The sequence below is a fragment of the Lepidochelys kempii genome, chromosome 1 (genome assembly GCF_965140285.1).
Source record: "Lepidochelys kempii isolate rLepKem1 chromosome 1, rLepKem1.hap1, whole genome shotgun sequence".
NCBI lineage: Eukaryota > Metazoa > Chordata > Testudines > Cheloniidae > Lepidochelys > Lepidochelys kempii.
The window spans coordinates 115,367,896-115,391,561 of NC_136380.1; the positions used below are offsets into that span (position 1 = coordinate 115,367,896).

The 23,666-nt window shown below is 39.7% G+C and overlaps 1 protein-coding gene across 1 annotated transcript in view; it reads left to right on the plus strand.

Moving 5' to 3' along the window:
• The window catches only part of UXS1 (UDP-glucuronate decarboxylase 1), a 92,766-nt gene that overhangs the window by 65,166 nt on the left and 3,934 nt on the right, over positions 1-23,666 (plus strand). The window contains exons 10-13 of the mRNA XM_073351134.1: positions 8,466-8,585; positions 13,114-13,157; positions 17,389-17,449; positions 19,010-19,067. Coding sequence (XP_073207235.1) covers positions 8,466-8,585; positions 13,114-13,157; positions 17,389-17,449; positions 19,010-19,067 — 283 coding nt within the window. The remainder of the gene's footprint in view (positions 1-8,465; positions 8,586-13,113; positions 13,158-17,388; positions 17,450-19,009; positions 19,068-23,666) is intronic.

Genomic DNA, 23,666 nt, shown 5'->3' on the forward strand with positions numbered 1-23,666 from the left:
CGCTCAGGGGGTGTGAAAAAACACCCCCCTGAGCTCAGCAAGTTTCATCGCTGTAAAATTACACTTTGTTAGGATTCCAGAGAAGAATTATTGTGGATTATGGATCAGGTCAAAAGTAAGTACTAACAAATGCTGAAAATTGTCAAAGTAATGCGAAGGATCACATTTAATTCATATTAGCAGTGAAAATGAGTTTAATTTCCAAGGGCGGGCTAGGTGGGTCACAGGCCAAGTGAGATGGCTGTGCTACAGGAAACATGCCTTCGCCTTAGAGCAGGCAGTTAGCCATCCTAATTATTGATCCTGATACAGGAGAGAAGGTGGTGATGCATTGTCTCAGATCAAAAGCTTTTCTGAAAGCCTTTGTACGGCTCTGCCATACTCAACACTGGACCTGAAGGTGCCCAGCTGGCTCAGTCGGTAGTGCATGAGTATCTTAATCTCTGGGTTGTAAGAGCCCAATGTTGGGTGCATTACTGTCTATCTACTGGAACTACTTACCAAGAGTTGTGGTGCATTCTTCATCATGAGCAATTTTTAAATCAAGACTGGGTGTTTCCCTAACAAATATACTGTAAATCAAAAAGGAATTAATTCAGGGAAGTCCTACATCAGCCCAGTGATATGGAGGAAATCAGACTAGAAGATCAGAGTGGTCCTGTAACAGGGTTCGCTCAGCACTCTGGCGCCTCCTGCTGGCTGTTCTGGGAATTAGCTCTGCATGATAGTGCGCCCTCTTTGGGTGGTGCCTCACTTCCATCACTCCTGCTCTAGGACCCACGTCTCTCTAAGGACCGCAGCATTCTCTTCAGTGACATAGCCCTCTGGCTGTGCTGCACTCTGTGCTCCTCCCTTCTGTCCAGCCACTCCCCTTAGTGGCTGCTTCAGCGAATTGTCTGGCTACTTCCTCTTTGCCTTTGCCTTGGAGCCTCAGCCTGCAAACCCCAGCAGCCAGGAGCTGTCTCTCGCTCCCCTGGTTCCTGCTCGCAGCACTACTCTGTCCAGGGTGCTGGCAGTTCTCTCAGCCCTCCAGATACTGTCCTTCCTCCCTGGACTCCCAGCAGAGAGCTGCCCTCCTCTGTCCTGCAGCTCCCTTTTATTATGGGCCTGCTGGCCCCTGATTGGCTGCTCCCTTCAGCCTTTCTCTCATTGGCTGCCTCCTGCACAGCCTCCCTAGGGCTCTATTAACCCCTTAGAGCCTAGTGTGAGGCAGGTACCCCATCACAGATCCTTTGAGGCTTTATGATCTATGAAGGTGCACATTGACTCTAGCGTTGGTATACTTGATCACTGGATACTGCTCACCAGTCTGGGCAGGCAGCTCACATAACAAATCTCTGGCCATGCAGCTTAATGCCACAGACCTTTTCCCCTTTTTATGCTTTTAAGTGTCTCACTGCTTGTCAGTCGCCAATAACTGCTGAGCAAGCAGCTGAAGTAAGAATTTTGAAGCCATTAGTTGTACAGCTGTTTCTGCAGAGTTTGCAGTCTCATGGGCCCCAACACACACGCACGCACACCAGAAGTCAAATATAGATAGACTTCCTGTCTTTCAAAACTGCATACTTCAGCAGTTTAAAAGAAAGCCCAGCAGGATGGTGCAGGGTCATGCTCAATTCTCATGGTAACTTCTGCTCCCCACCTGGCCTGCCTAGTTATGCTAAGGTTGCTGCAAAGGCCTACTAGTTTAACTGCTTTTGGCAATAAGCATTGCAGTCTATTATTCCAGTTACTGGCCATGGCTTTGGCACTTTGCTAGGCTGTTAAAATCTCTCCTTACATTACCACAGGCAGGGCCTAATCATGTATCCATAATTGCTCTAACCACATCAGTTAATGAGTAAGTATAATACTGTATAGAACTCTCACTCACGTCAAAAATTCGATTAAGCTATTTAGGACAAGAACCTTAGATCAAATCCTGGCCCCACTGAAGTCAATGGCAAACTCTCTCTCAGACTTCAGTAGAGCCAGGATTCCCCCTCCCCCCCCCCCCAGTTTTTTGTTCTGTAAAGTGCATAGCAGGCTTGGGTGCTGTAAAATTACTACTGATTATCAAGGCAGTGATGTGGGGAGTAAAATTTAGATTGAGTTCCAGTAATGGCGTGATGTATATTACAAATCACCGTCATGTCACCAGACTCAGGGATGACTGAGGGTTTTTTCTTATTCTCTCAGAAGGAGGTATTTCAGGAGATGCTTTTCAAAAGGTAAGGAAAGGAGGAGAGTGGTGATAACGGGAAGAAATAGTCCATATCAGAGGAATCTGTAAAAGGAAATTATTACGCAAACTCTCTCCTGTAATTGTGGCTTTATCCACTCACGTGTGCATCTTCATTACTCATCTCCAAAGCTCCCACTTTGTGTCTGTGTATATGCAGTTCAGTCCATCCATAGAAACCCTGTAATTATTGATGACCGTTTTCATTTTAGTTCTGTAATCAACAAACAAGGTAGCCAGAGCATGAGCTCCCAGTGTGATACTGTGTCATAAAAGAGCTAATTCTTGGTTATGTTAACAAGGGAATGTTGAGCAGAATTAGAGAGGTGATATTACTTTGGAATATGACATGAGTGAACCACTGCTGGAATATTGTGTGCAGTTCTGGTGTCCAAATTTTTTAAAGGATGTTAAAAAAGTGAAGAGGGTTCAGAGAATGATTTTTGGTTTGGAAACCAACCAACCTTATGATAAGAAACTAAAAATTCAATCAGTTTATTTTATTGAAGAGAAGGGTAAGAGGCTACTTGATCACAATCTATAATTACCAATGCAAAAAAGAAGATATAATACTAAAGGTTCCCTTAATGTATCATATAAAGGCATAACAAGGTTTTAATGGCTTGAAGTTGAAGTCAGCAAAGTTTAAAGTAGACACTGAGGCAAAATTTTAGGTGTGGGGAATTAGCCATTGGAAGGGTCCTTCAAATGATGAGATGAAATTTTACACCCCTTGTTTTAAATCAAGAGTAGGTGTCTATAAAAGATATAATCTAGTTCAACCACAAGTTGGGATAAATGCAGGTTTCACCAAGTGAAATTCTGAGGCCTGTATTATATAGGAGTTCAGACTAGATGATTGTAATGGTCCCTGCTAGCCTTAAAATCTCTGAACTCTTCGTTCCAGGCAGTGTAAATCATAGTGTAAAACAATCTTAAATTTTAGTAACATGCAAGGGTGAATCCAATTTGCTAATGTCATGGCCATTAAGTCAAGTCTGTGTGTATATTTGTATACTCAGGATTGGATTTTGTATTTGTAGGACCCATTGGTGACATTTTCTAAAATGAACTGCCTGCAAATAATTGCACTGTTGTTACTGTTCAAAATTGTAGATGGTATAATTTTTAAAATGTGTGTATTTTAGACATCAACAATTATATCCTTTGTAGTTGACTGCTAGTCAAGATTTTCACACATAACACACGCTAGTCAAAAGAATTTCAAGGGATGCGGGCAGCAATTTTAGTAACTTTATTTGAAAGAGAGTAATTAGCCTAGTTTTGCTCACTTTGATAGCTCTGCAGGTTTCTGGGGTTTCTCTGCAGGTTATTTACGCATTTTGTTGTAAGGATTTCTGATGCCAGAGAGTCCCCACATGCCAGAGTCACTTTGAAGCTCCTTATGTCCTGGTTTCATGCAAGTAGTTCTTCCTCTTCCTTACTAATCCTTTGCTTACTGGCTGGTGATTCATAGTAGATGAATTTGCAAATTGTGAGCGTTAAAGTTAATTAATAAGACTAATTCACCTGTTATTCCTGCTTCTGCATTGCAGCCTTAGTGTATGGTGAAGCTGTTTCAGTTAAAACCATCATTGGAAACCTTTACACTCCTAGGTTGCATTCTGTGTTGATCTGTTTTCTGAAACATGCAGACCAAAGCATCTTTCACCAAAAGTAGATTTATTAATGTAAAATATGGCATGTTTATTCTTTTAAGAAAAATATACATTGATATCATCCTCCCATGTCTTGCTGTAGACGTTATTGGAGCCAAGACGTTCAAAAATAAGTACCTACAGCTAGAGTTTCTCACTCCATATTTAGGTGCCTAAATTAGTGGCCTAACTTTCAAAGGTGCTGTGTACCCTGTATCTCTCGGTGAGGTGAGGTGAGTACCCTCGCCTTGGAAAATGAAGCCACTGATTTATTAGCCTAACCTTAGTCACGTAGTTTTGAAAATTTTGGCTCAGGGTAATAATTTCATAGGAGCCCTGACAATATCTGTTGGATAGTACATGCTACGCTTTGTATGTCATTAATTTTCCCCTTAAACAGATTTTTCTTTTTTAAAAAAAAAAGACCAAAAATTTTAGATGTTAGTATAATTTTTCATAACTTAGGTCTAGTCTACACTAGAAAAGGTTTTCTGATATAGATATACCAATATAGCTATACTGGAAAACACTCCATAATGTAGATGCAGTTTTTATGCCATCAACAAAGTGCTTTTGCTGAACAACTTATACTGGTTCAGTCACATGAGCAAAATAAACTATACCAGCAAAAGCATTTCTGTGTCAGTATAACACATTTGTGATTTGAAATATTGTGTTTAAAAAAAAAAAAGTCACAGCCCTAACCAATATTGCTGTACCAGCAAAAGTTTCCAGTGTAGAACTGACCTAAAATAAATGCCTTTGTGTACACATCCCTTGGAAATCTGAAGCTGGAATCTGTTCACTTACCTATTGTTCTGTTTTATACATAAGTAAAAGTGTATATACAATGTGCTTTTCAAGTTTTGTAAAAGCACCGAAGGCATTTTAAAGGATTTGAAAAACAGGTCTAAATATACAGACAACGGGAAAGGTTTAAGATTTGTAGGAGGCAGGAATGAGATCAGAGACATGATTTAAAACTGAAAGATTAGCGCAAGTTGTCTGCTTTGTACAGCTATGGGGTGTGGCTCACCTGGTAAAGAGTGAGAGTTAGTCGAAGGGTGCGTCTACACTGGGCTGTAAACCCACAGCAGCGAGTCTCAGATCCCAGGTCTGCAGACTTGGGCATGCACTAGGATGCTAAAAACAGCAGTGTGGGTGTTGAGCTGGAGCTCAGGCTGGGAACCTGGGGACTGGGGTGGGCTTCAGAGCCCAAGCTCCAGCCTGAGATGCAATGTTTACGCTGCAGTGTTTAGCGCTGTAGTGTGGGCCCCATGAACTTGAATCTGTGGACCTGGGCTCTGACATTCGCTGCCACTAGTTCTATAACACAGTGTAGACATACCCTAAAAGAGACAGGGAAATTGCAGTGACATTCACTGTTCCGTTTAAATAAAGGACAGCAGGCAGCTCCTGTCATTAACTGTCCAACACTGCAGGTGGCTCTGGATGCCCCCCAGATCAAGATGCCTTCAACTTAAGTGTTTGGTTTGAACAGTGAACTTGTAGCCTCCTTATTGACTCATCCCACCGCCTTCTTTGCTCTGGGAAACTTACAACTCACAGCTGGATCTATCTGGATTGAATCTTCCTTCTCCCTTCCCGCTTCAGCAAATAAATACATTTAGTATTATGAGTTTAGTATTATGAGTTAGCAGCACACATGAAATAACTGCCCAGTCCCTAGATGTTGGTGTGCTGTCCTGAGAGGAGGAGGGAGGTCACAGCAATGCAAAATGGGCTTGGAGGTGTTCAAACTAATGATGGGGCATGGCTAGGAGTATAACATTCTATAAATATTTGAAGCCTCAGATAAATTATTCCAGAAGAATATGGAGGGGGGTTACTAAAAGTAATGGGCTGAAAATGAGAGGGGAAATTTAGGCTGAATATTTGAATTAAGATTCCCAACGCTGAGATCTACTAGTTTGTGGAATAGTTTCCCAAGGGAATGGGCGGAGGCCTGATTTTCTTGTGAGTCTTCAAAATGAGGCTGCATAAAACACTATAAAATAAACTTTAGGAATAGTACTCCATTGGGATGTGGGTGGAACTAGATGATCTATTCTATCTCTGGCTTCTGTGCTAGCTACTTGAATCAGTTGTGTAGCTTGAAAAACCTCCCAGCAGAGAGGGGGATGGTGGTTTTCCCTAATGTGTCTTGAATCTTGACCATTAGGTACCCTCTCCCACTTGTAGTGTGAGCTCTTGCTGACATGCACACACTGCCATTTTGCAACCTATATTGGATAACAGAAGCCAGTTGACCCAGCGTGTGCAGTACTGCGTGAAATATAGTCCACAGTTGGAGACTCTTGTCTATTACGAATAATGGGAGTGGGGACCATGAAGGGACAAGAAACCACATAGGGCTGTTTGCAGATGCAGTGGAGGCATTCGTAAACATGGTGTAATGTACTCTGTAAGCTACTGTTAGAAGTATAAAGCTTAACACGTTGCATTACGAAGTCCACCACAGTCCCAGACTGCACACCAAGGGGATCTAGTCACATAGAGTGTTGGTGTTCTTAGGGGTTGGCCTTGTTTTGAAATGGATTAGCTTGATTTTTGGCTTATTGTGAAAGTCGAGGTGCTTATTTGCCACATGAAAGTTGACAACTGTGCTTCCAATAAAGCACACTTGGCTGATTGCCACACCCTTGGTGTGGATAGGGGACATGCTAGCAGATAGTGTCAGTATGGTCTTCGGGGTAAAGCACAGGATTGGAAGTCAGGAGAGCTGGGTTGTGTTTATAGTCCTGACACTAACTTGCTGTTACAAGTTTGGGCAAGAGACAGCAATCTTTTCTGTGTTACAAAAATTTCCCATTATTGATAGTGAGTGCTAGCTCAACACAGGTTATCTGCAAGTTTAAACAAGGGCAAACTGTGCACAGCACTGTTTAAACCTTACCCACGGTTTCTGAAATGGTGCAGAACACTGTTTGTTCTTATTTGTTCTTGCAGTTGAACCATGGGCACCTGCATCCCTTGGTGACACGTACTGTCAGCAATGGATAATTTTTATAATGTTTTTATAATGTTGCCAAGTTGTTAGCCTCTCTAATCCTTTTATCCTGTCTGTGAAATAAATACCCGCCTTTTTCACCAGGCTGCTGTAAGGATGAATTTGTTTATTTATCAATGATTCTGGGTTCCTGGGGCAGGCCGTTAAATATTGTTATAACTGAAGCTACTTTCAGGCTAACCTGTTTCCAAGAAAATCATTGTCTTTGGATGTCTCTCAAGTGAGGGATGTGTGAGCACAGGCTGCAGTTTTCTGAAGAGAAGTTGAAAATGTGTGCAGCACACTGTGTATCCCCTTATAATGGGAAAATCCACAAGCATAGTTTCACCATGTCTTCAAGTCCCTTTTTCCAGGAAGTGGCAACCAGCCACAGTCTGTTGGCAAACTGTTTGAAAACTTAAAGTTCCATGTTTTCATTGAAAGACTCAAGAATATTGTAACAGATTACATGATTTGTGTAATCCTAGGAGTTTGTGCTTGTGACTTCTGCTGCCTTTGAATTAGTGGTAAGAAGTTTACTTTTAGAGGTGAAGTTTCTACATGTTGTCACAATGAACTGTCGCGTGCATCAAAAGCCAACCCTGTGCATTAGTTCACCATGGCTGAATGTTCTCCTTGCCATGAAGGCTGAGGATTTGGCTCTCGCAGAATTTAGGTGAAACACAGTTTGTTCTCACTGACGGGTTCCAGTCCTGCAATTTCACAAGGTCACAGTTCCCTCTATAGACCACATTTGGTTCTGCTTGCTGAAACTCAGTTGACTGCACTGATTATCTGAAGATGGATTTACATAGCATCCACACAAAGCATTACTGGGTATAATGGAAACATTTCTCAGATTCAAATAAAATTTCTGTAGTATTAAAGTTGTGTAAATAAACAATGGGGATCTGAGAAATAAACTAGCCCGTAAACTTCATGTAGGCTAATGTGAAACAGTAATGTTATGGCTATGGTTAAGCGATCACTTTATTATAAGCATCAGTTCAGCACCCTGAAAATCAGGCTCCTTTAAGAGAGCTCACAATGGGCACCCAAAAATCTCTAATCACTTTATAAAAATTTCTCACTGTGCTTAGTCACGGATTATTCTGTGGCCTTGGCAAAGTCGCTTGACTGTTGTTCTCCAATCTGTGAAAATACTTTTCTGGTGTCTCATTGCTAAATCCTTAGAGCCTCTGATGGAAGACCCTATTGAATTGCAAAGTATTATTATGTTAAAGTATTTCTTAAAAGAAAAATTCATTAGGGTAAAGAACAGTCTTCAGATGGTCCATCAGTGGTTCATATTGCATTATGAATGTAGATAATTAGGGTAAATTCTCCTACCATATGCTCTGTGGTTTATGTGAAGTTACAGGAGTCTCAAGATGAGAAAGCAGCATGTGTTTAAAAAGTGTATGTTAGCATCCTTATACTTACGGAAATATCTCCCTTTTTGAAAAAAACACCTACTAAATGTGGAAGTCTGCACTTTGAAGGGATTGGCGTTGGGGGAGGGAGGGTTGTGGAATCTTCATTAAGTACAAGTTTTGTTGTTTTCTTTTGCTTACAGGAAGGGGTTGAGGTGCGAGTTGCTAGAATATTCAATACCTTTGGTCCTCGGATGCACATGAACGATGGCAGAGTTGTCAGTAACTTTATCTTACAGGCTCTTCAGGGAGAACCTCTAACGGTAAGTAATTGGCACGTGGTCCTGGGCTTAGAACAAAACCACTTAACGAATGCTATGGCCAAGATTTTCAAAAGTGACTGATGATTTTTTTCAATTCCCTAGCTTTTGGGTGCACAACCTGAAACACTTGAAAGAGGTTAGATTTTTAGAAAGTGCTGAGCTTCCACTCTCTGAAAATCAGGCCTCTAGACGTCTCAACCTGTGTGTCAAAAAATAACTAGTCATTCTTGAAAATGTTGGCCTGTATTTAAAAAACTTTATGGGTGTGCACGTTACGGTACTGTACCACAGCCTTTTTTGGTGACCTTGGGCAAGGTGTCTCTGCCTCAGTTCCCCATCTGTAAAATGGGGATAATAGCACTGCCTTGCCTTGCACGGGTGTTGTGAGGAGAAATACGTTAAGGATTGTGAGGCGCTCAGATAATAGGGGCCTTATAAGTGCCAAAGATATAGATAGAAGCATACATCCTAAATTAATCATATATCTCCACAAAATGGGTGGTGGAGGGGTACTTGAGGTAAAGGATGAGATCATGAGATATATAATTTCATACACATGGCAACTTTTTAGATTTCACATATAAAATTTGGAGACAATGTCTGGAGCAAAGAATGAGGAGAAATGGTACTAGGAAATCACTCAAGGGCTTTCTAGGATTTTATTGTTTGAATTAGGGATCTTTTTAAAGTGCGCCACAGGGTGTATACGGGACAGTCAGAGCGCAACATGTTTGAGTACTCTACAAAGCACACACTTGTAGAGGGCTTTGCTGCACGGGGCAGACAACCCCAAGATTGAAGTGCGTTGTTTATGGACAGTAATAATTTATGTGTGGTCTGCATGCTAGCAGGGCTCCTGTTTGTTTGGAAAGAAGTGTTGCTCAGGCAATAAATGTGCCTAGTCAGTAAGGAGAGGGGAGCTGAAGTCAATTTTTTCAGGGTATCTAACAGTCAGGAAAGATGTTGGGGGCCAGCATTCTTTCTCATACTTTAACACAATCTTATTAGTTCCTCTTTTTCCCCTCTTCCACTAAAACAAACAAAAATACCAATTTATAATGATAGAGGGATGAGTTGCCCTTGTGAGAAAACCTTCAAAAATGACTAGACTGGCCTAGGGCAAGGTTGCTAAGTGTCCAAGCACTGCTTATTCTTTCAGTTCTTCATACAGTTGCGCTGGGAAAGGGTTGCGGTGTTTTGGGGCTGGGGATAGAAGAAATCTATGCAATGGCATGTTCCAAAACCAGTCGTTCCTTGGTACAATCCTTCTGATTTTACATGGCTGTGGTGAGTCATTCCTGTTGTACTGCCCCATGAGCATGCCCACATCTATCACATGGGGTTAAACCAAAGAAAAAGTAGCACAAAAGACAGCGACCTCCACCCAAGAATTAATTTAACATAGGGGTTTTCAAAGGACTTTTGTAAATTCTTTTGAAAGGGCTTTCACCCTCCTATCCACCCCGTCCTTCACCCCTAAAAGCTGCAGTTGGTTAGCTGGGACTGGCTGCATAGAACAGAATATGTGGCCAAAACAGGGTGGGTGGAGTTCTTATTTCAGGCAGAGAGTTTTGATCCTAGTGGGGTTTTTGATTGCATCAGAATATACAAACACAATAAAGCAATGACTTGCCAGTACTTTCTGATTACGCCCTGTGTACTCTATGCTCCTGGGGTGATATTCAGGGGGCACAAAGTATCTCTCTCTAGGTGGCATTTAGAAGTTTTGCATAGAGCATCAGAGGTCAGATGTTGCATAGAGCATCAGAGGTCAGATGTCAGGTGTTTTATCTGACCATTCTCCTGTTGCTTATACCATGCTGGTCAAGTGGTTGATATGCCAGCTTGGCATCTGAATACGTAGTAGTTCTGAGCTTCTCAGACTTATCCAGCAGAGCCTTGACTTTTTTTATAACTACAAACTGTGAGAATGTAATCATTGCAGAGACATGAAATTCCCTGACAGCTTTCCTAAAAGGTGTTTATGCGGAATATTTATCTAGATTTAAAACAATTCATAGTTCAGGATATTTCAAAGTGTCATCAAGAAAAGCTTGGAGTAGTACTGTCCTCTGGGAGGAGAGTTGAAGGCTTGTCTATGTTCAATTTTTTTATTTTTTTTAACTCTCAACAGCCAATCTACAGTTGAACTCCTGCTGTTGCAGCTGCACCTATGGAGCAACGGGGAAATTTTAAGCAAATAAGTTGGTGTGAGCACAGCCAGTCGAATAATGACTCCCTTTAATTCTTTGGAGTCTGAAAAGTCACTAGGGAAGAGGATGAGGGTACTAGTGATGCTTCAGCATCCTGACTAGGTGGTGGACATTGGTTAACTGAAGCACAAGAAATGCAGCTCTCCATTTGGATGAATAGGCGGTCAGATTTTTAAAGTATGTCACAAGTTATTGCTATTGTTTATATTACAGTGACACCTAGAGGCCCAACCAAGGATCAGGTCTCCATTGTGCTAAGCACGGACATGTCAAAAAGACAGCCCCTACCCAAAAGTGTTCACTATCCAAGTATAAAATGAGACAACAGGTGGATGCAGCAGGCAAAGGGAGCACATGGTAACAGTGGAACAGTTCAGTGTAACAAGTAGCAATCACTGCACCCATCAGTTATGTAACCATTGCTGGATGTTTTGCAGCCATCACAGCAGAGGAGCATTACAAGGAAAACTTTGAAGAAGGCCTTGTGGTAGACTTCTTAGTTATAATTTGTAAAAGTCTCTTACCATAGATAAAATAATAATAAATAAAAATTTGACCCAAGGTCACTGTTCTACTGGTGTATGAGTATCAAAAAGCAAAATTGATTAGGCATAAGAGTGAGACTGAAGTTTTATTGAATTGGCCAACCTCAGTAAAATAAATCAACAGCCAACAGAAAAAGACTGAAAAGTGAATCAGAAATCAAAAACTTTCACTTAATTTTTTTACAACTTTTGCTGTTAAAATTAAAATCTGTTCTCATTAACTATTTTAAAACATGAGTGTGTTCATTTTTTATCCAAAACCCCCCCCACAAATAAATGGATAAAAGCACTCGTTTAAAAGAGAAGTTCAAATGTGGGAATTAATTATACAAAATGGAACATCTCTCTTAATTATTCTTCATTAGAGTCCAATGTTTTTGTCCCATGCAAACAGCTTGTTTTTATTGTTAAAGTATTTATATGAGAAGTTGTGGGGGGAGAGGGAGGGAACACAGTGTATTCTCAGACTGCCTTTAAAACATGTGGCAATGAAGATCACTGTGTAGAAAACATGCACAAAGTGAGTATTTCTCTTTCTTTCCACATATAGATAAAATTAAATATATTAAAACAGGTTTCGGAGTAGCAGCCGTATTAGTCTGTATTCGCAAAAAGAAAAGGAGGACTTGTGGCACCTTAGAGACTAATAAATTTATTTGAGCATAAGCTTTCGTGAGCTACAGCCCACTTCATCGGATGCATTCAGTGGGAATGAATCCGATGAAGTGAGCTGTAGCTCACGAAAGCTTATGCTCAAATAAATTTGTTAGTCTGTAAGGTGCCATAAGTCCTCCTTTTGTTTTTATATTAAAACAGAGGCTGGAAAGCTGTGTGGGGCATACTGTTGAGCCACCAGTGCACTCTCCCACATTTCTTTCAGAATAAGATATTAAATAAACTCTATTAGACCTCTAAATGTTTAGGGCTTCATCCAAAGCCCACTGAACTGAAGACTCCCTTTGAGATTAGTGGAGTTTGGGTCAGACCCTTAAAGCAGGCTTAACCAGAGACAGATGTTAGCATGTACATCAGTTGTGTCCCTATTTTCTGAGCAAAACAAATATTGTATCTACTTCTTCCGAAAAGTTTTTCTAATTCAGTGTGTGCCCGTGTCAAGAGGAGTATCCACATTTTTATCCTTAAACATGCCTATTTATAGCTTTCAAATATGTTTATTGATTTATACTGGAACTTTCAAAAGTATGCTGATTTATTGCCTTAACATCACAGCCAACTTGTGTAAAAACTGAAGGTATCTGTACTGTGGTGGAGCCATTGCAATGCCTTAGTTATTTCCACTTAATGTGAGAGGGGTTTTTTGGTTTTGGTAGCGGTTGCATGAAAAATAGATCTGTCTCAGATATTCACCGCACAGTCAGTGTAGAGAGTCAGGCAGCCGAGTGTCATGGCCAGGCCCGGAAGGTGATATTAGCAGCTGCATTTTCTATGGAGTACAGAGGAGGAACATTGGTGGGTCCTGGGAAGACCAGAGAGAAGTAGGCTATAATCCTCAAGACAAAAGATAAGGAGAGTTCTACCTGTAGACAGTGAAAAGGGGTTGAATCTTAGAAGAGTAGTGTATGAAGAATTGCCAAGATTAGGATTTGGCCTGGCACTCATGACGCACAGTCTGGCAGCCAGCTCAGTCTGTAACTTGATGTTGTGTCCCAAATCCATGCCTCAGGTGGTCCTGACAGCCTATTTATGGTGATGTTGACACATGCCATATGTTTTCATGTTCTTGTAACTTTGATTTTCATTGTTTTTTAGGTATATGGGCCTGGAACTCAAACGAGAGCATTCCAGTATGTCAGGTAAAGCTTGCTTGTTCTCTCTAGCACTTTTCTACGGAGTCTGATACCTGTCATCATATTATGATAGTCTGAGACATTCTACAGACAGGATCAAGCCAGTAAAATGTAAAGCAAAAAAGAAGTGGTGTTCTAGAACACAAATTCTACTTTCACAGAGAAGTTGAATATATAAATAGTCCCTAGCCAGGTGAGAACTTTAAATTCAGACATAGCTAGAAATTTGTGGTTATCCCCATCAGTGGACGCAAGTGGTTCTGTTATTTTTCTGCTTCATGAAAACTCAAAAAGAAAAGGAGTACTTGTGGCACCTTAGAGACTAACCAATTTATTTGAGCATGAGCTTTCGTGAGCTACAGCTCACTTCATCGTTGCATCCGATGAAGTGAGCTGTAGCTCACGAAAGCTCATGCTCAACTAAATTGGTTAGTCTCTAAGGTGCCACAAGTACTCCTTTTCTTTTTGCGAATACAGACTAACACGGCTGTTACTCTGAAACATGAAAACTCAAGTTTCATGTCTTTGTATCTGAATGCACTGCTGCCACCTTGTGTTCATAGGGGGCTATGTAGCTTTTAATTTGATTTCTAGAAATAGGCTTATACAATGAGGTTTTAGCCACTGATGAAACTACAACATGGAGCTGCTTTATGGTAAAGCCCAAGTTTAGATTAAATTTAGTGCAGTGTGTTGCTTAGTGTGGAAGTAGCACCTTGCAAGCCACAGTGTGCTGTGGCTACACTAAGGAGTTTTCACTGGTTAAGATCTCCCTTGTAGACAAGATCTAAGTTTGTCCTTCACCATCTTTATTAGGAAACATTCATATCAGAACAGTAAGATTCAGGGGCTTTTAATTTTGATTTCTATATTTTGTGTCTAGCAGAAATAAAATCATAACTTCAGCTCAGGCATGTCGTCTGTGTTTCCAATTTAAATCTCATTTCAGACATTGATTGTATTTCAGAACTCAGTAAAAGAAAATGTTTTTAGTTGCATGTAACCATGAATAGAGTCTAACCATATTTCATCTTCATTTGAAATTTGCAACTCTTTATTAACTGTTCATATAACACTATGGTAGGGTTTTCTTGCAGCACAGATTAGAATTCCCTTGGGAATTTGTGGTGACTTTTTTTTTTCCCCTTCAGGCATCACTTGAATATTTTAGTGACTAAGGCCTGAAGCTCAACATTGAGTAGTCCCACTGAAATCAATGAGACTACTCATGGGCTTCAAGTTAAGCACATGCAGAAGTCTGATCAGGATTGATGGCTGAGGGAATTTCCAGTAACCTCCAGATTGTGGCAGGTTAATCCCTACTCTGTCCTCATACAGTTATACATCAGACTTTGAATTCTGATCTAGTTGTGACTCTTACTTCCTAGTGCCCAGTTTAATTGCACAGACTCCTGAAACATCTTTGTTGCAAGTAAACAGGGAAATATGGTTGTTTTTGTTTTTTACAAGAATAACACCTCTTTGTAAAAAGTATAGAAAGCATCTAAAATCAAAAACACGATACTATTGTAAAACTGTAGACTCTAAAAGTCTGGCTATTTTGTGTAAACCTGATTTGCAATGCACTGACTTGATCCCCCTTCGGTCCAAACAAACAGATCTATATTAAGACTGCCTTTTTGCAAGACTTAAAGAATCTCTTAAAAATTACTCCTAACCTTTGAAAATAATTTTTAAAATACAGTTTTACAGTTAGAATTTTAAAGTTATTGGAAATACAGTAATATGCCTTCCTTCCTTCCTTCAAATTTTAAAATGTCATATTTCAATAGAAAATACAATTCTCCTGCATATTTGTTCTAAACAGCATTGAGAACCAGTTAACTGAAACCGTCCAGTCTAGTTTAATTTCACAAATGGAGTGATGTGCCCTAAATAAAGCATAAGGGATGCAAATAGAGTTAACACTTTTGAAAGCCTTTGGTTTTGATAGCCTGTGTTAGTAATAGAAGGAATTCTGTTGGTTATTATCTTGGCAGCTTCTCTCTAAAGCTGCCTGCCAAAATTTGACTTCACACCTTCATGCTTTCCTCTGAACAGTTTAGGGTAATATCAGACATGGCAAGTAATGATTTAATGTGTATTTATATTATGACATTCATGCTATAATCTTGTCCATCAGCATTTCCCATGGCTTGTACAATTCAAAGTGCTGTCCCATAATATTAGAGGAGAACTATTTTTTATCTCATTTAGTGCTGAGACAAAATCCTCCCTTATTTTAAAGTGACAAAAGTGCTTTATTTCATGTATTATAATTACTCATTGCATGTTAAGATTAGACTTCTTTGGTATTGAAAACCAGTGTGATCAGAACTGGATTGTGTCTAATAAGGCAAATCTTCAGTTTACTAAAAATACACCTTAAGCAGTCATTTAAAACTACTAATTTTAAAGGGCACAGCATGTCTGGTTTTCAAGTATTATTTATTTTACCTGTATCATACTATTTTTTATATCTAGGACAATTCCCCTTTTATCCCCCCATTCCCTCGCACACATCTTGAAGTCTGCTTCACTATATAAATGGCCTCAACAATCCAAAAATACAGACCACCTCTTCTAAAGCCGAGAGCCCTAATAACGTAGGGCCTGATCCTACAGCTCTCATTTAGATGTAAAATCCTATTGTCCTCAGTTGGAGCATTCACATGAGTAAAGGCTGTAGGAGTAGCCCCCTTGAATAATCTTTACTGCTGTCATTCATTTTTAAATCACTTTAAAAACATTTCATGCACGAGATACAGGATAAATATATTTCACATACAGGTTTAATATAAACAATGCGAGTTTATGGTTGAGAGCACGTTGCACAACACTGTTTGCTGTACATAATTACCTAACAGATAGTGCAGCATGATAACTTATTGTTTGCAATTGACGGTCGGGACTGACCGTGGTAGTATTACAATGCATTTATAGCAAAGCACATAGTTGTGTTATTGCTGTGATGCAATGCAGCCTACTATGGAGTGGAAGGGACTTTGTACCTTTACTCCAGTATGAGTTAATTATCCAAAATCCTCAAAATTACTGTTAACAATACACTTCAAAATGAGCTTTTATTCAGTTTATTACAGTTGATGAAACATTACTGTCTAATCGACACAAATCCACATTATAATTATTTATATAGTGCCATAAAAATGCATGGCACTTAAGAAAGTAGTAGGCTCTTCCTTGGCTTCAGAGAGCTTACATCAGAGGTCCCACACTCTGGTCCTGATGGCCAGACCCTTACACCCATGCAAAATTGCTGCGACTTGTACAGACACAGGAGTCTGTCTGTGCAGATCAGATTCAAGGTTGTGACCTATATTTATTGAACAGCATGTCCATATCTCCTGACTTACTCGCCAGATAAACCAGAGTGCCAGGGTTGTTGGGTTTTTTCGTTTGGTTGGGTTTTTTTGCGGGGGGGGGAGGTTGACAAACTTCTTTAAAAAATCTCTTCTCCCCCTGCCTTCTGCAGTAATATTAGTAGTAAATGGTATAGAAATTTGTAGCATTTTGATTTGGCACACCTAGTTTGAACATGTAATAAAGAGAAGAGCTGATGTTTTTGTTCATATTGATACTCCGGACCTAGGACCGAGAAGGAGGATTTAGTGCGTAACACCGAGATATCATTTTTTCCAAAGTAAACTTATTTTAACAGAGTCTTTTTAAAGCTTCTGAAAATAAGGACAAAACTTGGTAAGCAGCAGTGTCCTTGCTTCTTTTCACTATCTTGAGCCAATCTATTACAATCCATCTGAAAAATTGGCAATTGCCTCATTTTAAATGAGTGGAAGGCTTAGAGGCCAGAGGAAATAATAAAGTATTAATTGTTTAGCAGTAATCAGTTAATATTTCTTGGTTGTTTTTTCATATAACTGTGGAGGAACTGCAGCTTGTGCCTCCCCAATGTAAATGCTCTCACTACAGCAAATTATCCTCTAAAACGAACAGCAAGTCCTCCACTGTTTTTGATTTATTGAAATTAATAACTATGGAGCTAACCAGCCAGCAAATTACCAATTGGTATGAAATGTGGACTTCCACTTGAAATGTACAAAATTCATAAAATCCATTTTAATTGCAGGATTTGATTTCTGCATTCATCATCGAATTATGTTGCTTCAGTGGGGTTCTAGCAATATGGATCTCTTTGAATAAAGTATGACTGTTTAAAGAGAAATGGATATCTACTCAATCCCTGCTTTCCCTTTTGCAGTGATCTTGTGAATGGGTTGGTGGCCTTAATGAACAGCAACGTCAGCAGTCCTGTCAACTTGGTGAGCATACAGTTTTGTTGTTCTGCTACATTTACTTCACAGTCTAGTTTTTGCTTTCTTACTTATCATTGGTGTTAACTTTTACAAGAATTAAATGCAGCAAAAATACTTTCCATCATGCACAAAAAACCCGATGCTCACTTTACAAATGAGAGATTTGGCATAGTACTTGCCGGGCTCCTAGACCTTAGATCTGATCACTGTCTCAAGAATAAGAGAATTTTGCAATACGTTTTGAGTTTTAATTGATTTAAACTTTTTGCTCAATATGCAATGCAGCAGAACCAGTTTATCTGATCTAATTGGGACTGGGGGCAGATTAGATAATCAAAAATCCAGAAAAAACAGAGAATGGGAAAGTCCAATGCTGCAGCACCATCTAGTGGCCACAGGAGAGATCACTTCCCTCTAGATCTGGGTGTGCTGGTTGTCCAGTTAACACAGAGAGCTGGATAATGGAGAGTCAAATAAATAGGGTTCTACTGTATTAGAAAGGGGGGGGATGGAGTAAATTATTTTAAGACACTTCAGAAATGCAGTTGAAGACCACCCTCGTTTCTATACATCAAAAGTGCGATCTGAAACCATTGGTGACACACTATTGTAATTTATTAACCTGTTTCTGCTCCAGAAGCTTCATTTTTTGTTGTTGTTGTGATACGTGGCCCATGCCCCCCTTTTATGGCAATTGTACTGAGGTATCATCGGTAATAGAGATTAAATATGGATGGCTATTTCCAAAGCAATTATAACATATCCGTGGTTTATCTAGTCACAGCTTGAAATTACAATATTTAGGAACATATGGCATACTGCTGAGGTCAGCTCTTGAAAAAGTGTGATGATTTTTCCTTGGGATTCTCATGGAAAGCAAAATGTGCATCTCATGAGGCTAAGCGTATGGAAAAAAGGGGGACATGCACAATTAAACACCTGAAAGCCTTTGAAAACCTGCAGTTTCTTTTTTGGATGACTAAATAGATTAAACTTGGGAGCCGGGTTTTCAAAAGCACTCTCTTAGCTTAACTCTGCTGCTATTGAAATGGTAAAATTTCCATTGACTTCATTGGGAGCCAGAGTTAGGCCACCAATGAATGCTTTTCAAAATCTCACATAACAAAATGCATTTTCTAGGGTGTCTTTGAAGACACATTACATACCATGTTGTTTTAAAAGATGTGGGGGACCAGAAAATTTTTGTTTATAAATGGTTCTGGTCACTTTTCAAAGTAGAATTGAGATGTAGTGCCCCTTTGAGGATAATTAACCATTGGAACAATTTACCAAATTTGGTGGTGCATTTTCCATCACTCGCAATTTTTAAATCAAGTCTGGATGTCTCTTCAAAGAGATGCTCTCGTTCAAGCAGGAATTTTATTGGGGCAGTTTTCTGGCCTCTTATTCAGGAGGTCAGACCCTTCTGGCCTTGTAATCTATGAATTTTAGTTCATTCACATATTTGGTTACTATCCTCATAGTGACTCTTGGCAAATCACAAAATACGCATTTTTAGAGTTGCTTTGTAATTTCTCTTGTAACCTGTATCCACTTCCTTCTTAGGGGAACCCAGAAGAGCACAGTATCCTAGAATTTGCCCAGTTAATTAAAAAACTTGTTGGTAAGTATGACAAGTAAATCTTGGGTGAAATTCATAGAGGGCTTATATTATCAGATGATGATTACTTCATTAAAGTATGTATAATACATAAGGCTAATAGAAATGAAAAGAAACAGATTCAAAACAGCAGTTGTACCAAGGACATTTAATTGTCTACTGATTCTATAATTAAATATTAGATTAAAAATTTAGAATTTAGTTCAGATTTTCAATTATACATAAAATACTATATGAAGAAAAGAATGAATATTTATTTTCATGTGGCAGTTTGTCATGTACTGTTTACTTATATATAGTTTATGCAAGTTAATGGGTTCATTGTGGACGAATGAAGAGCCTTTTCTATTCTTCCTCATTACATGTTGCATTTTCTTCAAGGGAGAGGCGAATGTATATCTTTTCCTCCCAACAGCGAACTTAACAAAGAGCACTAAGAAATAGAGATAGGAAGGGCAATTCATGCCCATTCTCAGAGGGACTACCAGCTGTTTCTTAATATTGCTCTCCATTCTGGTCTGACCCCAGGTAGACTTCTCTATGCATGGGTTTTCTTCTTTCAAGAAAGAAAAGAAAATGTAAGATGATCCCTTTCAGGTGTACGACACTAAATGCTGGCAGCAATAGAAAGGAGAGATGCTCTGACTATTTTAGCTAAAAGTTCAGTACAAGACCCACACATCAACTCCTGCTGTAAATGCAATCACTAAGAAACTGAGCTGAATGTGAATGATATATATCATCTCCTGAACTAAAATACAAATACTGTTTGGGTAGATTTGTCCAGGAATCCTCCTCAGATTTTCTCTCTGAGCTTTTCTCTCTCTACCACCCTCAAAAGCCTCGTGCTGTGATGACCATTTTTTCCCCCCTATACTGACCTGGCCACTGGAGGCTAGAAGTGATTCATTCCAGCGCCCATCAAAGTCTCCCTTTCACTTGGCTGGAGGGGATGCTGGAGAATACTTGGCAGTCCCTACCTCTCACCCTGTGTTCCTGCTGTTGAGTGTGCTGCCTTTAGAACATTATTGAATCCCAAATTTAGGCTGTTAGGTAAAAGATCCAGGACCTCCATGGTAGCATTCTCTGAAATGCTTCCAGCTCCATAGAATCAAAGAATATCAGGGTTGGAAGGGACCTCTATGCGCAGGGCCAGTTAGGCAGAACTGCGGGGTCTCAATGTGTGGATGAGATGATGGTGTAGGGAGGCGGGGTTTAGATTTATTAGGACCTGGGAAACCTTTTGGGAAAGGGGGATCCTATACAGGATGGGTGGGCTCCACCTAAACCAAAATGAAACCAGATTGCTGGCACTTAACATTAAAAAGGTCGTAGAGCAGTTTTTAAACTAAGGGCTGGGGGAAAGCTGACAGGTGCGGAGGAGCATGTGGTTCAGACAAAGACATCCCTTATAGGAGGATATACTAATGGAGATTCTCTATGTCCTAGTAAGCAGGAGAGTATGGAAGATGATAAAATACAAATAGGATCTGATGAGAAACAGTCAAATGAAAAAAAAGTCTTATTCAATTACATCATGTAATGGGAGAAGCTAAAAAGTGACAAGTTTTTAAAGTGCTTATATATCAATGCTAGAAGTCTAAATAATAAGATGGGTGAACTAGAGTGCCTCGTATTAAATGAGGATATTGATATAAGAGGCATCACAGAAAGTTGGTGGAATGAGGCTAATCAATGGGACACAGTAATACCAGGGTGCAAAATATATCGGAAGGACAGCACAGGTGGAGTGGCACTATATGTGAAAGAAAGCGTAGAATCGAATGAAGTAAAAATCTTAAATGAACCAAGTTGTACCATAGAATCCCTATGGATAGTAATTCCATGATCGAATAATAAGGATATAGCAGTAGGAATATATTATCGACCACCTGACCAGGATGACTGTGAAATGCTCAGGGAGCTTAGAGGGGCTATTAAGATAAAAAACTCAATAATAATGGTTGATTTCAACTACTCCCATATTGACTGAGTATATATCACCTCAGGACAGGATGCAGAGTTAAAGTTTCTTTACACCTTAAATGACTGTTTCTTGGAGCAGCTAGTCCTGGAACCAACAAGAGGAGGGGGAATTCTTGATTTATTCCTAAATGGAGCACAGGATCAGGTCCAAGAGATGAATATAGCTGGACCGCTTGGTAATAGTGACCATAGTATAATAAAAGTTAACATCCTTGTGGCGGGGAAAACACCACAGCAGCCCAACACTTCAGCATTTAATTTCAGAAAGGGGAACTACACAAAAATGAGGATAGTAGTTAAACAGAAATTAAAAGATACAGCACCAAAAGTAAAATCCTGACAAGCTGCATGGAAACTTTTTAAAGACACCATAATAGAGGTTCAACTTAAATGTATATCCCAAATTAAAAAACATAGTAAGAGAACCAAAAAAGTGCTACCATTGTTAAACAACAAAGTAAGAGAAGCAGTGAGAGGCAAAAAGACATTCTTTAAAAAGCGGAAGTTAAATCTTAGTGAGGAAAATAGAAAGGAGCGTAAACTCTGGCAGATGAAATATAAAAATATAATTAGGAAGGCCAAAAAAGAATATGAAGAACAGCTAGCCAGACTCAAAAAGTAATAGCAAAAAAAAATGTTTAAGTAAATTAGAAGCCGGAAACCTGCTAAACAACTAGTGGGGCCACCTTGGATGATCAGTTGCTAAAGGAGAATTCAAGGACGATAAGGCCATTGCAGAGAAACTAAATGAATTCTTTGCATCAGTCTTCACGGTTGAGGATGTGAGGGTGATTCCCAAACCTGAGCCATTCTTTTTAGGTGACAAATCTGAGGAACTGTCCCAGACTGAGGTGTCATTAGAGGAAGTTTTGGAACAAATTGATAAACTAAACAGTAATAAGTCACCAGGACCAGATGGAATTCACCCAAGAGTTCTGAAAGAACTCAAATGTGAAATTGCAGGACTACTAAGTGTAGTCGGTAACCTATCATTTAAATCCGCTTCTGTACCAAATGACTGGAGGATAGCTAATGTGATGCCAATTTTTAAAAAGGGCTCCAGAGGTAACCCTGCAATTACAGGCTGGTAAGCCTGATTTCAGTACCGGGCAAACTGGTTGAAACTATACTAAAGAACAAAATTGTCAGACACACAGATTTGTTGGAAGAATCAACATGGTTTTTGTAAAGGGAAATCATGCCTCACCAATCTCCTAGAATTCTGTAAGGGGGTCAACAAGCATGTGGACCAGGGGGATCCAGTGTATTTAGATTTTCAGAAAGCCTTTGACAAGGTCCCTCCTCAAAGGCTCATAAGCTGTCATGGGATAAGAGGGAAGGTCCTCTCATGGATTGGTAACTGGTTAAAAGATAGGAAACAAAGGGTAGGAATAAATGGTCAGTTTTCAGAATGGAGAGAGGTAAATAGTGGTGTCCCCCAGTGGTCTGTACTGGGCCCAGTCCTATTCAATATATTAATAAATGATCTGGAAAAAGGGGTAAACAGCAAGGTGGCAAAATTTGCAGATAATACAAAACTACTCAGGATAGTTAAGTCCCAGGCAGACTGCAAAGAGGTACAAGAGGATCTTTCAGAACTGAATGACTGGACAACAAAATGGCAGATGAAATTCAATGTTGATAAATGCAAAGTAATGCACATTGGAAAATATAATCCCAACTATACATATAAAATGATGGGGTCTAAATTAGCTGTTACCACTCAAGAAATAGATCTTGGAGTCATTGTGGATAGTTCTCTGAAAAGATCTACTCAGTGTGCAGCGGCAGTCAAAAGAGCGAACAGAATGTTGGGAATCATTAAGAAAGGGATAGATAATAAGACGGAAAATATCATATTGCCTCTAAATCCATGGTACACCCACATCTTAAATACTGCATGCAGATGTGGTCGCTGCATCTCAAAAAAAGATATATTGGAATTGAAAAAGGTTCAGAAAAGGGCAACAAAAATTATTAGGGTTATGAAACGGAGAGATTAATAAAACTGGGACTTTTCAGCTTGGAAAAGAGATGACTAAGGAGGGATATGATTGAGGTCTATAAAATCATGACTGGTGTGGAGAAAGTAAATAAGGAAGTGTTATTTACTCCTTCTCATAACACAAGAACTCAGGGTCACCAAATGAAATGATTAGGCAGCAGGTTTAAAACAATCAAAAAAAGTATTTTTTCACACAATGCACAGTCAACCTGTGAAACTCCTTGCCAGAAGATGTTGTGAAGGCCAAGACTATAACAGGGATCAAAAAAGAACTGATAAATTCATGGAGGATAGGTCCATCAATGGCTATTAGCCAGGATGGTCAGGGATGGTGTCCCTAGCCTCTTGTTTGCCAGAAGCTGGGAATGGGCAATGGGATGGATCACTTGATGATCACCTGTTCTGTTCATTCCCTCTGGAGCACCTGCCATTGGCCACTGTCGGAAGACAGGATACTGGGCTAGATGGACCTTTCGTCTGATCCAGTATGGTCGTTCTTATGTTCTTAATCCTCTGAGATTTTGCTCAGCCCCTTAACGCTCCAGTCTTGGACATAGCTTGCTTCTGTGGTAGAACACTATGGTGCCACTAGACTACCTGGTAGACAAAAT